Consider the following 14,728-nt stretch of genomic DNA (forward strand, 5'->3'; position numbering starts at 1 on the left):
CTCGTGGAAACATTGCTGAAAAAGGAGGTTCAAGGTAACAGTTATAGTGCTCCTTTTCTATGTTTCCCTCAAAAATAGCTGGTATTATAGCGATATAGCGTCATTTTGCACTTACTTCCTATCGGCAAAAAGGGGGTGTTTGCCACTAAACAACTGTTATTCTCTTTTACAGCATTTCGAGTAGATTACAAACCGTATGTACAGAAAAACACGCATGTTTTATTATTAACAGCGTACAGTATAAATAATTAATATTTACTTTTAAAAAAACACTTTTTTCATTTGAATATAGGAGTGGAAATACAGGGCTGGACCCTGTATGATCCTGATGAAAAGCTTGGGGGAGCTTGAAACATGTCGACCATAACACTGATCTAGCTCAATTAAAGTTAGAATACAGTGTTACCCCTTTTTAATTTTATACCACACTAGGAGCAAAATAAATTGTTGAGGCCCACTAGCACGGTATTTTTTATTTCACACCCACTCCACCATCACCACACTTACACCACACATAGTCATCTCACAAAACCAGTGCTCCAGCGTAGTCGCCTTGTCGCAGCACGCCCCTTTTCGTAGAGAACTGGGATGGCCCCAATGATGAAGCATGTCACCGTGGGGCAACCCCGGTGAGTGAGGGGACTCTAGAAAGAAATTTTTCTTTCTTACATAATTTGGTACACACTGACTTAGTAAGCAGTAACCACTAAACACCAACCAGGTCTCTGGACCCTTCATATTGGGTTCCTGTATGACAAAAAAGATAGTCACTCTTGGCAAAGCCTATGCAATTATACAACCGGAACTTTATCTCCAAGCTCCGGTGTCAGAAGGGGCCAGCTGAAAGGCAGTGGGCGTATTCGTCCTTCCGACGAGTTCAGGAGCCGGCGCTGCAATGTAAACAACACAGCGTGAGGGGAAAGGCAGCGTGACAAAGGTCGCGCATGCGCAGAGAAGCCGGCTGGCCAGACAGCAACGGAAACCGCTCGCGCTAGACGCGCGCGAGGCAGCACCACCCCAAAACTCCCTCCAGTATGAAAAACGGGACACAGGCAGCAAGCGCCCGACCCAGGGAGGTGGCACACGCTCCCCAACCGCGAGCGCCGTTCGAGCGAGGACACAGAACGAACGGCAGCAAGAGCGCGAGAGAAGCGCTTATCAAAGCGGCACACAACGCAATTAAAGCGAGAACAACAGCATTAAAATGCACAACGTAACCAAGTAAGTAAGTAAGAATATCAATAATGCACTTAACTGGCTGCGGAGCAGCAAAGAAAGAGGAAGTGGTTACCTCTATGACTGTTTATATACCATTGGTGTACTCTATGGTTACCCAGGGTTTATGGGTATTGTAGTTTTTTTGTTTCTTTACTGTTCTGTGATTGGCTGCTGTGTTTCAGTAAAGAAATTGAGTATAAGCATAATCGGAGCCTCCTGTCCTGACATAGAATTTTTCTCCAACAGCCAGCTTAAGGATACCTGTATGATTGGACACAGCAACATCTGATCTAACAACCGTAGACTTTGCTGGCAGGCATTGACCATAACAGCCTAAAACCCTGACTTATGCAACAGCGGCAATGCACTGAGCACTTAAAATGTGCACAATACGTGATGCAGGAGCCGTAATTGAGAGCGGGGGTGTTATTGCCGATATGCTATGTATGACTGTCGGTCAGATTATAATTTTATTGTAAAATAATCTGATATGCGATGTATGACTGTCGGTCAGATTATAATTTTATTGTAAAAAAAAATGTTTAAACTACGTTTTAAGGAGTGTAACACTATAATTAGACAAAACTTTTTTTTCTGACAACTCCCCGCTTTCTTGGGGGAGCATAATCACCACTCCGAGATGGCTGCACCAGCTACATACTTAGGAAGCCGTTTACACGAGTCTATGATGTACTGACTGATTTAAATATGTCTGCCCTAGAGAGACGCCCGAAACCAATCTTGGAACTGAGAACAGGATCCACACCAACATGGCCTCAATGACATTGATAAGTCCTTCTTCTATGACACCCTTTGTTGACGTCGAATCTGCATTCAAGCACTGACTGGTAACATGGCTGCGCTGGGCTCCCCGGCCCGCACCCTCCGGGCACTCCTGCGTGAGCTGCGGCTTCTTCAGGGGCCCCAGAACCGGAATACAGCCGTCTACCAATATATCCGGGAACAGAGTGCGCGACATCGGGTAAGGATGTTTTGAACGCGCAGGAAAAAGACAATTTGGAACCTAGTGTGCAACACACTGTTTTGCATATTTGTCTCCCGGGAGCACCAGAACTGCTCAACGGTCATTCACTCAGCACTAATGACCGTCCGGTAATACAACAGAAAAGTGTCTCTCAAAAGTAGTCTTTTAGGCTCTTGGTTCTTGAGTCAGAAAACGCGCTGGTGGCTCTTAAATAAATCCCTGGAAAATATATTTTGGCAACTGTTTCTATTACAAGTAGTCTAAATACTGAGAGAAACTCTCAAAAAATCTCACATTGGTCAGATAATGTAATGCTTCGTTCGTGATAAGGTAAGGGCAACTTTGGCCCTGCTGTACAGATTCAGGTGCACGCACCAACACAGGTTACACATAGTGGATATGTTAAATCGGTTAAAAGGGAACGTCTTGTATTTTTGCTTAAATAGATAACTTGAGATAAATTCACACTTAACTGAAAATTAAGCCTGCTTTACTCGGTGGCCAAATAAAAAAACAAAATGCATAATTCAATATATTTAGGATAACATGGCCCAATAGTGTAATATTATCAAATCATTGCCCACTTTAGCCAGTCACTTGTGCAATGTATACCTGCGCTGTTTCTTTTAACATTGATGGCGTTAAATTATTGCTCAGGCTGCTTTTTGTTAAGATGGAGAATATTGTCAATTATTATTTATTCATCCATTTACGATTGTTATAAAAGTAGCCACGACCAACACGTTTTTCACAAGTGACGTCCCCCGTATAAACGTATAAATATATACATCAAATCCCACACTTCCATTTAAATGACAGACAGAACCAACTTTTAAGCTTCTGAGTGAAAATGGAACAGGACATTTTCTTTATTTTCCTAAATTCATATTAGCAAAGTCAACAATTTACTGTAAGTGTGTGTGTGAGAATGTATGTATGTATGTGTGTATATATAGTTGTCCACTATTATTTAGCTTGTGAATTAGTTTATAGTTACCTTTCTTTTTCCTATACATGTGTCTAACCTGGCAAACGATTCATTGACATTCTATACAGTTGTCACCTGGTCACCCTTGAGTTCTCACCACTGAAGATTCACATAATTATGTGGAGTTTGCATGTTCTGGACATTCACGACACAATAATTATACATCATACAAGAAATCTAAAGTTGTAATTATTTTTATTGCTTAAGAGTTATTTATACGCCCTAGTTTTGCTAAAGTTACCCTAAGCCCTGAGGACTATAGGGGTTCATAATAATATAGCTGCATTGTGCGAATTGATGTCTTTGTTAGTACAAAATTGAATATCATTTTGATTGCGTGCTTAAAAGCATTGACTGACTGTTTTATCATTGGTTACCTCATTCGATTCTAGGTATACATCCAGAGATGACTTTGTCAGATAGACTGAGAGGTTTCTAAATGGCATATTCACATGTTCTTTTCATCAAGACACCTAAACATGTTTAGGTAAACACTGCACCTTTAAGATTCTGCTATTGGACCCAATGTAAGAATAACAGTTAAGTGAGATGGAATTACTGTTATCAGTTATGAGTTTAATTAGCTGTAACTCAGTGGAAGAAAATGTTCCATGTAAAAGTAAATTGTAAATAATTGAAACCTCGAAGAAGTCAACTACTGCTTAATATTAAAACGTGTTAGTCTTCTGAACTTATGGTGAGATAACCTTTGGAATATTGTGCTCCTATATATCTATCTATCTATCTATCTATCTCAAAGAAGGCTCCTTCTGGGATACTGGGACCCATCGAAGGTTGGCGCACACTCCGGGGGAGCGTGCCGGTACTCAAATTCCAAAACCACAATCCAATGCTAGTGCGCTCTCAGGAAGAAAGTAGGGAAACAAGTAGTAAATGTTCCTTGAACATTTAGTACTTGTTTGCCTACTTTCTTCCTGAGAGCGCACTAGCATTGGATTGTGGTTTTGGAATATATATATATATATAATATATATTCAGCATTTTCAAAACAAAATCGTCCATTATTATCTGGTGTAAGTAATTAAATATGAAAAGGACTATTTCCTAAAAGAAAAGCGTTAAGGTTTCGTTTTTCAAGGATTTCCGACAGGCAGAGTGACACACATACATTGATGGAGGAGGTAGTTCCTAAATCCCCGTTTGAAGGGGGTTGCCATGGAGGCCCCCATATCACATATGGTGTCAGCTGGGAGGTTGGGGAGTTCTGGAGTAGCAGTGTTTTCACCGAACCTGATGCCCCCTCCCCCCCCACCAAGAAGCCCAACTCTCCTTGATTAACAAGCTAGCTGACTCCCCGGGAGGGGAAACGGGAATTGGACTTGGGGTTTCCATGCCCCAGATAGTGTCTGGGTTTAGGGTGGTTGGAAATCTAGAGAGGTAGGTTCAAGTGCAGAGTGTCATTCAGGATGGGCCCGATAGAGCTCTCACAGGTTCCATGCCACCGTCTTATAGAAACATGGAGGGCGCTTCACCCGCCGCTATCGTCTCACATTCGAATACTCAGTACTCAGCCTAATTGTGGTGCACAAGTTTCTAGCCTTAGGCATAGGGTCCCTTTTTAGATCTCCTCGAGGGACGCCATAAAGAAAACCAGTGCAGTGCAGAACGTTTCATCCCTTATTCTAGACTTCACCTGGTTATTTGATAGCGAATCCTTTCTGGTGAATATAGAATTCATTCTCGACTTTTTCTCTGAGATAGATTCCTTAAAGTTGATATCTAGTAGGGATATTCTAAAGGTGAAGATTAACTAATTTGATAATTTCCCCTACTCTAGAGTTACTTTCAGCACCCCGATGGTTGCAAATTTGGTTAGCAGAACTGCAAGCATTTTCTTAAACGAGGGATTGACATTACATCTGTTTAAGAGTGTGAGGAATCTCCCCTATGCTTCCCATAACTCAGTGCTCTAAAGCTCCAAGGTTCGTTAAATCAGTGGTGTCGGATACAATTGGTCCGACTGATTATTTATCTGGTAATCCCAAAAATATTGCGGTCTCTTTGGGCAAGAGGGGACAATCCATACACATGGTGACAGGCTTGGCAGCTGATCCTCAGGCTCCGGACATTGAAGATGAATTGGCCCAGTGGAGCTGTTCCCCTTTGATTTCAATGTTGTGCTTAGGCTATATGTTTATATATTTTATTAAATGAATATTGTCTTGTACATTGATTTTTAAAGTGCTGTTCTTGGATAGCAGAATGTCACACGATGGTTTGGCCACAGGAAGTATGCGATTATGCTGCGTTTTTCCACATACCTTTTGAATTTATCAGTTTTGCCATGTAATGCATCATTTGCTGGATAATTTAGTCTTCCTTGCTGCACAATCTTGTCTTCCAGTGTGGCATAATTGTTGTACTCTGGAGTGGTTGATGGTTTTTCAGGTCTCGGACCGAAGGCTGCGCTTGCGCAGTCTCCGGTCGGAGATTTAATGATTTGGAGTATGGCGGCTTGAACCCGCCTCTCTACTCCATTCTCCTCAATTGGCTGGCTTCCTAAACGGAGGCCAGCCATTGGAGGAGAAGGGAGTCACTCCAATAAAGCCCCGTCTCTTTCGGATTCGGGGGCGTGTTTTTTTGAGTTCTTTCGACGGTGACGTCATCCGTCACTCAGAACGCCAAAACACGCCCCCGAATCCGAAAATGTTCGGAGCTTTGGGGCCGCCATTTTTTTTCCCCCAGCCGAAAGCCTGCTCCTCCTCACCGCTTTGTCTTGTACACATACAAGCCATACTCAAGTTAGGGAACCTTGAGCCGCCCCAAGCCGTGACTGCAAGAGCAGCCGCCGCCCACAGCCCTCAGCAGAGCGCAGGGGGCACGGGCCGCCCGCCGCCACTCTCGCCGTATTTCCTGCTGCGGGTCTCTCCTCGGCCGGCCTCCTCCTCCCTGTGCCTGACTTCTGGCTGAGACCGAGGGGTGCTGCTGGCAACACGTGCTGCCCTGAGAGGAGGCTCACACAGACAGGACAGGAGGGCACCCCAGAGACCTGGCAGCAGGCACCTGCTGCCCTCAACCCCTCCAAAGCCAGGCGGATTCCAGCGCCTCAAACTTTGTCCCCGCTGCTTCTATGTTCTTCCCGACCGGGGAAAATTTTGAACTGCGTAGCAGGATGAAAGCTAAGCGAGGTGAGTTGTGCTGGTGTCCGTCCACCCCGACCCCCGCTGTTCTCGTTGTGCGTGTCACACCCACCCCCGCTGTTCCTCGTTGTGCGTGTCACACCCACCCCCGCTGTTCCTCGTTGTGCGTGTCACACCCACCCCCGCTGTTCCTCGTTGTGCGTGTCACCCACCCCGCTGTTCCTCGTTGTGCGTGTCACCCACCCCGCTGTTCCTCGTGCGTGTCACCCCTCACCCCCGCTGTTCCTCGTTGTGCGCGTCACCCCCCCACCCCCGCTGTTCCTCGTTGTGCGCGTCACCCCCCCACCCCCGCTGTTCCTCGTTGTGCGTGTCAGCCACCCCCACCCCCGCAGTTCTCGTTGTGCGTGTCAGCCACCCCCACCCCCGCTGTTCCTCGTTGTGCATGTCAACCCCCCCACCCCCGCTGTTCCTCGTTGTGCGTGTCACCCACCCCCGCTGTTCCTCGTTGTGCCTTCCCCCCCGCTGTTCCTCCTCTTGCTGCTCACGTCTCCCCTCCCCAAAGGAAGCCACTGCCCTCCCTGCAGCTGTTCCCTCCTCACTCCTTCCACCCCTCACCATATGGGGTCACTGTCCCCCCACACCCCACACTACTTGTGACTCTTCTCTCCTCGCCTTGAGCCTACTCTCCCATCACACTTGCTCAAGTTTACCCTCCTCTTAATAATTCCAACCGTTTCTCCATCACCGGAGGTCACAACCCTCCTCCCCACACGTGCACCCACTCCCCTTGCACCCAGACCCGCCTTCTCTAGGCTTACTCCTTCCTTCGCCACCAGGCGTTACTGTACACACCCTCCCACCTCCCTCCTGTTTGCCAGCAGCCTCCTCACCCGTTGAACACACTCCTAGATTTTTCCTTTGCCCCCTCCGTCCTTCACCACAAGGAGTGCCTGCTCTTCCTGGCATCAACTCTCCTCTCCCACCTGCTCTGGCTGCTCTCCCCACTCTCCTCCCTGCGCCACCAGGAGTGACTGCCTTTCCAACCAACACCAGCTGGCGCCAGTGGGCGCTGAGATAGGAGTGGCATGGCAGCAGTCCCTCTACTCGCAAAGGCAATAGGTGTGCCTTTAATGTTCAATGCACACAAGCTTTATTTATGCAAACCTGCCTTCTCAACATTAGCACATTAAACTGGATCTCTTCCAAAGCCTGCTTCTAGTTACTCTTGTGGAAACCCCCTAGAGAATATTAACTTAGCACTACCTTACCATACTTTTGAATAATGTTGATAGCTACTAAATTAAGCAGTCACAAGAACGAAAGCTATGGCTTCCCTCTGACATATAAGCACCGATATCTATGCAGAATGAGACTGAAAATGCCCAGGAAAACACAGAGCAGTAAAAGAAAAAAGAAAATGCCTTGCATTAGGGATTCAATAAGAATCATTAAATGCATGAACATATAGACAGGCTCTTAAAGTAAACACAACACAGTGGAGCACAAGAGTGTTGGGATACATAAAAGGGATGCAAGCATAACTTACATGTAGAAGAGTCACTCTCTATATACTGTCTGTGAGGGATGTGCACTAGCTGTTATGTAAGGATGAGGTGGTCTCTCAAAAGATGAGCCTTCAATTTCAGAAATGGATGAGAGCTGAAGCTTGACACATTTATATTGGGATGGGAATTCATGCTCTGGGTGAGAGCAGGAGAACGCTTGGGTTATGGTTGTGTCCTGCTTGCAGTTCTTGGTCTCAAAACTATGTGTTACACATTTAGCCAGCATAATTGTTAGGAGGTGCCAACAGCATAAAGAAGGTTTAAAAATAGTTCACGTATAATACTGTGCATAGAATTAATTGACTCCACTATTTCCATCACACACACAGTTGTTACGGTCCATCACATAAACTGTTATATATTGTAAAACTTTGTTTGCTGATAATATTTCATTCAATGCATCCAACATGTGTTCCACAGCACAAGGCAGCTTTTCAAGATGAGAGAAGTGAAGACAGTATCCTACCCTTCTAAGAGCTAAGCCAGATGTAAAACGTCACTTATAATATTGTTAAACTTTCCATACATTGTTGGTGCCTCAAAACAATGATATTTGCTAATTTCTGATACTCCATAGGGGGTAATTAGTCATTTGCGCGTTCACTTTGTGCTGGACACTATGGTCCTGGTTTGGACGCTGGGCCTTGGACTACAGTCCATAAGGGTGGTGAAGGACTTACAGTCAGAAAACCCTGATGGATGGTAGTCCATCCTTTTTAGAGATGATCACTGGACCAGTGGTCATCTCTGTACATTGAAAAGAACTGTCATCACTGTGGTTCTGCTCAAGGTGCAAAATGGTTGCTGTTAGTTGTGATAGACATCCATTAACCCGGTCGGTGCTGAGGCTAGCCACCCGGCCGTCCCACGTGACGTGGGGCGTCTGCGGAGGGCGGCCGGGGGCTGTCCGAATCCCGCCCACTGATTAAAATGCCCGCACCGCGGCGTAATTTGTGCCACGGTCAACGGGTTAAACTTCTAACAGTATTTGTTTTTCAAAAACAAACACGCATTTTGGGAGTTTGTTTTTGAAAAAAAAATCTTATGATACCCTCACCCAGGGAATGCCTGATGGGGTAGAGGAGAGTAACTTGTGACTGGGCAGAAAATGCGAGGCAAGGTATCATTATTTTAATCTGTATATCTACAATCATACAAAAAGTATTCAAAAAATTTGTACTAACTAATGGACTCCTACCTCGCTGTAATTATTAGGTATTTTGTCAGCTCCGTCCTCAATATCTCTTGATCTAGTAATCAACACGTTCACAAATTAAAGATTGTTGCTCCGTGGTAATGGGATCGCTCACCCCTGGCTGTGCTGGCTCCCCTGCCCCCTGGCTGTGCTGGCTCCCCTGCCCCCTGGCTGTGCTTGCTCTCATGCCCCCTGGCTGTGCTTGCTCTCATGCCCCCTGGCTGTGCTTGCTCTCATGCCCCCTGGCTGTGCTTGTTCTCATGCCCCCTGGTTGTGCTTGCTCTCCTGTGCTCTCCTGCCCCCTGGTTGTGCTTGCTCTCCTGCCCCCTCGCTGTGCTTGCTCTACGGTGTGTATGTGGCTCTGTGTGTGTGTGTGGCTCTGTGTGTGTGTGTGGCTCTGTGTGTGTGTGGCTCTGTGTGTGTGTGGCTCTGTGTGTGTGTGGCTCTGTGTGTGTGTGGCTCTGTGTGTGTGTGTGTGTGTGGCTCTGTGTGTGTGGCTCTGTGTGTGTGGCTCTGTGTGTGTGGCTCTGTGTGTGTGACTGTGTGTGTGGCTCTGTGTGTGTGGCTCTGTGTGTGTGGCTCTGTGTGTGTGTGTGTGGCTGTGTGTGTGTGTGTGGCTCTGTGTGTGTGTGTGTGGCTCTGTGTGTGGCTCTGTGTGTGTGTGGCTCTGTGTGTGTGTGTGTGTGTGGCGGCTCTGTGTGTGTGGCTCTGTGTGTGTGGCTCTGTGTGTGTGGCTCTGTGTGTGTGGCTCTGGGTGTGTGGCTCTGGGTGTGTGTGTGTGGCTCTGGGTGTGTGTGTGTGGCTCTGGGTGTGTGTGTGTGGCTCCGTGTGTGTGTGGCTCTGTGTGTGTGTAAATGCAATAGGTCATGCATTTGCGAGCGATTAAGCAATTGGCATTGAAAATGACAATGCCATTTATTTAACGATTAAGCTATTGGCAATGTAAATGACAATGCCATTTATTTATGATTTAAAAAAAAAAAGTCATGTGCAATGCCAATAGCTCTACCTTTAATAATGCCGAGACCATTGCATTGTAAATGCTTGTTTTGTTAGGTTCCACATTGAGGTCTTGTTTAGTGACCTTCCCTCAACCTAAGCACTGTAGGTGTGCAGTATAACCGGCCCTCATCTCAGCCAGTGGGTTTTCCTGTCTACCTCTGGTAACTTTGTAAACACTGCTGTAGTCTAAATCATTTCTCTCTAATCTGACTAACTGGTATCCCTAGTGAATGAATAATAATCGAAATAAAGACTTTTTGAACTGAACTGGTATCCCTAGTATGCTTAAGGATACTATTTAGCCATCTGCATGTTTAGTTTTGTTTAACTGGGACACAAAGTATCGCCCCTTCTCTGTGTAAGACTATGGCTGTAAACACATCTAAGTAAGTAAGTAAATTCTTTATTGCTTGATTAATAAAAATCTTTGCAATTGTTCATAAAAATACTTGGTAAGCATCATTCAAAGTACATAAAAGCTAGATATAAAAATTAGACATTTCATACAATCACATTAGTATAAAAACATTTCTTAATTTGCAATATTAATAAATATGAAATAGAATCAGTGTGTGCAAAAGTGCATCTTGTGCTGACCTTAAGTGTGAAAAAGTTAAAAACCCAATGAAACCTGTGAGGCACTGTCCGTGAGTAGCTTTTGTAGTTGCAGTAGCAAGGAAGTCAAAAACTCAGACAACCACTCACTAGTGAAAAGTTCTTTACTTGTCGGAGTTTTTCGCTGGTCATGGTTTTCCCAGTTCATGGAGTAACGGCTGGGTTTAGTGCAATGTTTACTGACTTCATGAAGTGAACCAGTCTGCAAGCTAATTGAATGTCCTCCCCGTTAAAGCAGGCCAGCAATGCCTGTCGACGGGTTCGCAGGAGTTTTTGGTTCCACAGCTGTGTTAGATGTCTCCTTCGTTCGGTATTTAGGGCTTTACAGCTGCATAGCAAATGCAATACGTCCTCCTTGTCAACTATGTATCCTTATATATTTGGTTTTTTTTTATCTGTTATTACAGTACTTTTGTATGTTTAATTTCCTTATGTGGCCCTCAGTGAGAGCCAAAACATAATAATAAAAACTTGAAACTTGAAACTACGTCCTCCTTAGTATCCTTGCAGAGTCTGCACTTTATGTTGGAATCCGAGTGTTTCCATTGGCGTAGGTGTTCTTTTGATGGTATTACCCCCATCCTCAACTGCAAGAAGGTTTCCTTCACCGCCCGTGAGAAGCCAGCACCTAGGTAGGCCTGTGGTTGCAGCCTGGTGTAACTCTGGATCACGAACCATCCATGCGTCCTCCCGGTTAGTACTGCTTTGTCTTCTTCCAGGGATAAGATCTTAACAGTTTTGTTGACGAGCCGATTGAAACATTTTTGCGTGCAGCTTGCTTCCCAAAGGTCTTTTAGCGCAAAAGTGTTTATTGCTGCCTGGAGATAGGCCATTGCAGGGCTGTCCTTATCTCTTTCCAGTTCCTTCCGTAGAGAAGTATTCAGGGTGCCCAACTCAGCACTCTTTACTTTGTGCCAGCATTTTACATAAGCACCTTTACGTGCTAATTGTTGTTGCTGTAGGTCAAACTCAAGCCTTAATTGTGCTGGGGAGGTGTACGGTGGTAGACTGAATAGTATTCACATTGATTTTGCTACTACTTTATCTAAGGTGGACTCATCTCTCCCTCTCATACATTCGCCACCGTAGGTTATCGATGGCAGTAATCTTGCTTGTAGAACATCTAGCAGGGGGATTAAGTTTGGACCAGCTATTTTGCTCTTAATGCTCTTTAGTGCAATGGCCAGTGATACCCCTCTGTTCTACATATCTAGATATTTTTATGTTTCAACTGGGGGGACCCTTCTTCTTGTGAACTTTATGCATTTCTTCCTCAAGCCTATTTTTTTACTGGTTGGGGCTTTCATGGGAATTTTTTATGCCTATTTCCAGTTTTCTGGATCTTCACTCACGTATGAAAAATTCCTAGACCAATCAACAAGATACAGGTGTAGTTCATGAAAACAAGTGTGTAGAACATTCTTCTAGCTATTAAGTCAAATAATTCCCTTATGGAGATTTACTCTGTTCTTCTACATCCAGCCACACAGATTCACCCACCCTAGTCTGTCAAATCTGAATAGACTTTCAGTACTTTCATTAAATCTTCACAATTATTAATTTAGAAACACAGGTTTATGCACCCAAAAGAGGGTGCTGCCGTCAAAATGTATATTCTTACTATAAAAGGTAGATTGTTTCCTATAACAAAGTAAGTTTCTAACAGAAGTTTAATGGTTATCCCTAAAAGTATATGTATCAGGAGCCCACTAGATATCATGGGTCCATAACTGGTGTAAATTGGTAGACTCGTTATTTGACTGTGTTGTTAAAGACCATTTTGTCCCATCTGTCTTGCATCCCATTTCTAATGTACTCGTTTGACCTGTGTTCTCCTCCCACCCTTCAGGTCACCAGTGAGAAGCTGTGCCGAGCCCAGCACGAGTTGCATTTCCAGGCTGCCACATACCTATGCCTCTTGCGAAGTGTGCGTGAGCACCTGGCCCTCCACCAAACATACCACAGAAGTGATGAGCGCTCAACAGAGGAGGCAGCTAGTATGGTGGGCCTGAGACTGCCTCAGCAGCCTGGAGGGAAAGGCTGGGAGGGCTGACCCTGGAGTTTTATCCATCAGAGTCACTGTGTGAAGTAAACTGATGGAAAGCGTAAGGCTGCAGATGAAAACAAGCAACTGTCATCGCAGTATGAATTCCTAATATGACTCTAGTACAAAGTGTGCCTATCTTTGTGTTTTCTGTTTTATCTTTAAATAAAAATCTTTAGTGTTTTCATGTCAGTTGCTCTTTGCTACTCCGTAGCTCTCTTCTTCCTCCTAGAGCTTGTCTTGAGCTGCTGAGTCTTTCAGAGCTAGGTTTTATTTTTGATAAATGTTGAACACCAAAGTGATAAAATATTTTATTTTGACTGTGAGTACATGAATACTAGTGAGGTTGTTAATAAAGTGGGTGTAATTCAGTGCATCTGCATGTCTTGATGCTGTTATCTTTTCATAAAATGATTGCAATATAAAATACATTTCTATTTATGAACTATAAAGGCCCCTGTTTTGCGTTACTGTTTATGAACATATAGGCTGTTTCCCAATGATCTCTGGGGTCTTTTTGGCACTGACCAAAAAACTCACCAGCTACTTATGAGCCAACATTCAGGTCTCTGCTGTCCGCCTCTATGAGAATCCTTCTCGCTGTGACATATGAACTACATTAACCATGCAAATGGGTTCTTCAGGCATTAAATCATTTGGGTCTCCAAATTAATAGGAATGTTTGCCATGCCACCGATTCCTCAACCCTACTTCATATCATGTCATAAAACCTATGCAGGGGCGTGGCCAAGACAGCGATGTGAGCAGACGTGTCTCGATCGAGCTCCGTCGCCCCGCTGCACAGTTGAGCCTGTTTTAGCGTAGTTTCGGGGGTCATCTGCTCCTGAGGACCCCCGGTGCACTGCCGACCCTGCTGGCGATCCTTCTTGGCGGCGAATCGCGGCCGTGAGCACTCACGCGGCCACAGCGCACGGCTCTGGGATCCCCGGCTCGGCCGCTGGCCGCCATCTTGCCGCAGGGCCCGCTGCCGAAACCTCCGGACTAGCTCCCGAGAAGGAGACCGACACAGCGGCCTGAGTGAGGCTCCGGAGCATTCTTACCCCAGCCTGCGGCTCCGATCCATCAGCGGAGCCGGTCTGACACCGGCTGCGGTGCACCGACGCTGTCTGCACCGGGCTGCCACCGGCGGGGAGAGCAGCGGCGGCCTGGACGCCGCATCCACGAGAGGCCCCGGCTTTGGCGGGAACAGCAGGCCCAGACCGGAGGAGTCGCCGGAGGCCCCCTGCCCGTGAGGCCCGACCACGACCCCATCGCTGGACACACCTGGTGAGCTGCAGCGCGCCGCCCTTCCCCCCCCCTTCTCCAACTCCCGGGGGGAATCCGGCGACAGCGGAGCTCGGCCGCGGGCCTACCCGCCATCTTGCACCCTGGGTGGAGGACAGTACCACCAGTGCGGACAGCCCCTACTTAGACGCTGCCCCGGACGCATACAGCAGCGCTTTGGGGAAGCGGCCCTGACGCTGCTTGCTGGCGCTGCCTGAGCCTCGGTGGGCCCCTGCACCACAGGACACTTCCCCTGACCGCCTCTCCACCACAACCCGGCCCTGCTGAGCCTGGTGAGCTGCAGCCCGGACCACCACCTTGCCACGGGCGGGCGGATCCGCCATCCTCTACCCCCAGGCACTGGGCCTCCTACTGCTGAGACGTGGGGACACTGGGAAGGACCCCCCTGATCACTTCTCGGCTGTCGCTGCAGAGCCGGCTGGGGGTCGCGCTGGGGACTGGCCCTGGCACAGTCGAGACCGGGAGGCTGCGCCACGCCACGAGCCATAGGAGGCTCTTCGCCTGTAAGCCCCGGGTCCTGCTTGTCGTGGAGCACCTACTGCCGTCGCCCACGCTGCCTTGCCTCCCCGGCTGCGCCATCTACCTCCGCTCCTGCGACCTCTCTACGGCCTGGCCTTCTCTCGCCTGAGTGCGCTCCGCGTCCTGTTGGCGGACCGTCCAGGCTTTGGACTCGTGAGGGCCAAGGCGTGCACCGCCCTTTCTAGCCTCAT

At 46.9% G+C, this 14,728-nt stretch overlaps 1 protein-coding gene across 1 annotated transcript; it reads left to right on the top strand.

Moving 5' to 3' along the window:
* Positions 1-2,019: 2,019 nt before the first annotated feature.
* Positions 2,020-12,900, top strand: FMC1 (formation of mitochondrial complex V assembly factor 1). The gene is made up of 2 exons (XM_078640351.1): positions 2,020-2,200; positions 12,519-12,900. Exons 1-2 carry the CDS (start codon positions 2,072-2,074, stop codon positions 12,720-12,722), a joined length of 333 nt encoding a protein of 110 aa, XP_078496477.1. The 5' UTR covers positions 2,020-2,071; the 3' UTR covers positions 12,723-12,900.
* Positions 12,901-14,728: the final 1,828 nt, after the last annotated feature.

Source organism: Lissotriton helveticus, chromosome 1_1, assembly GCF_964261635.1.
Source record: "Lissotriton helveticus chromosome 1_1, aLisHel1.1, whole genome shotgun sequence".
NCBI lineage: Eukaryota > Metazoa > Chordata > Amphibia > Caudata > Salamandridae > Lissotriton > Lissotriton helveticus.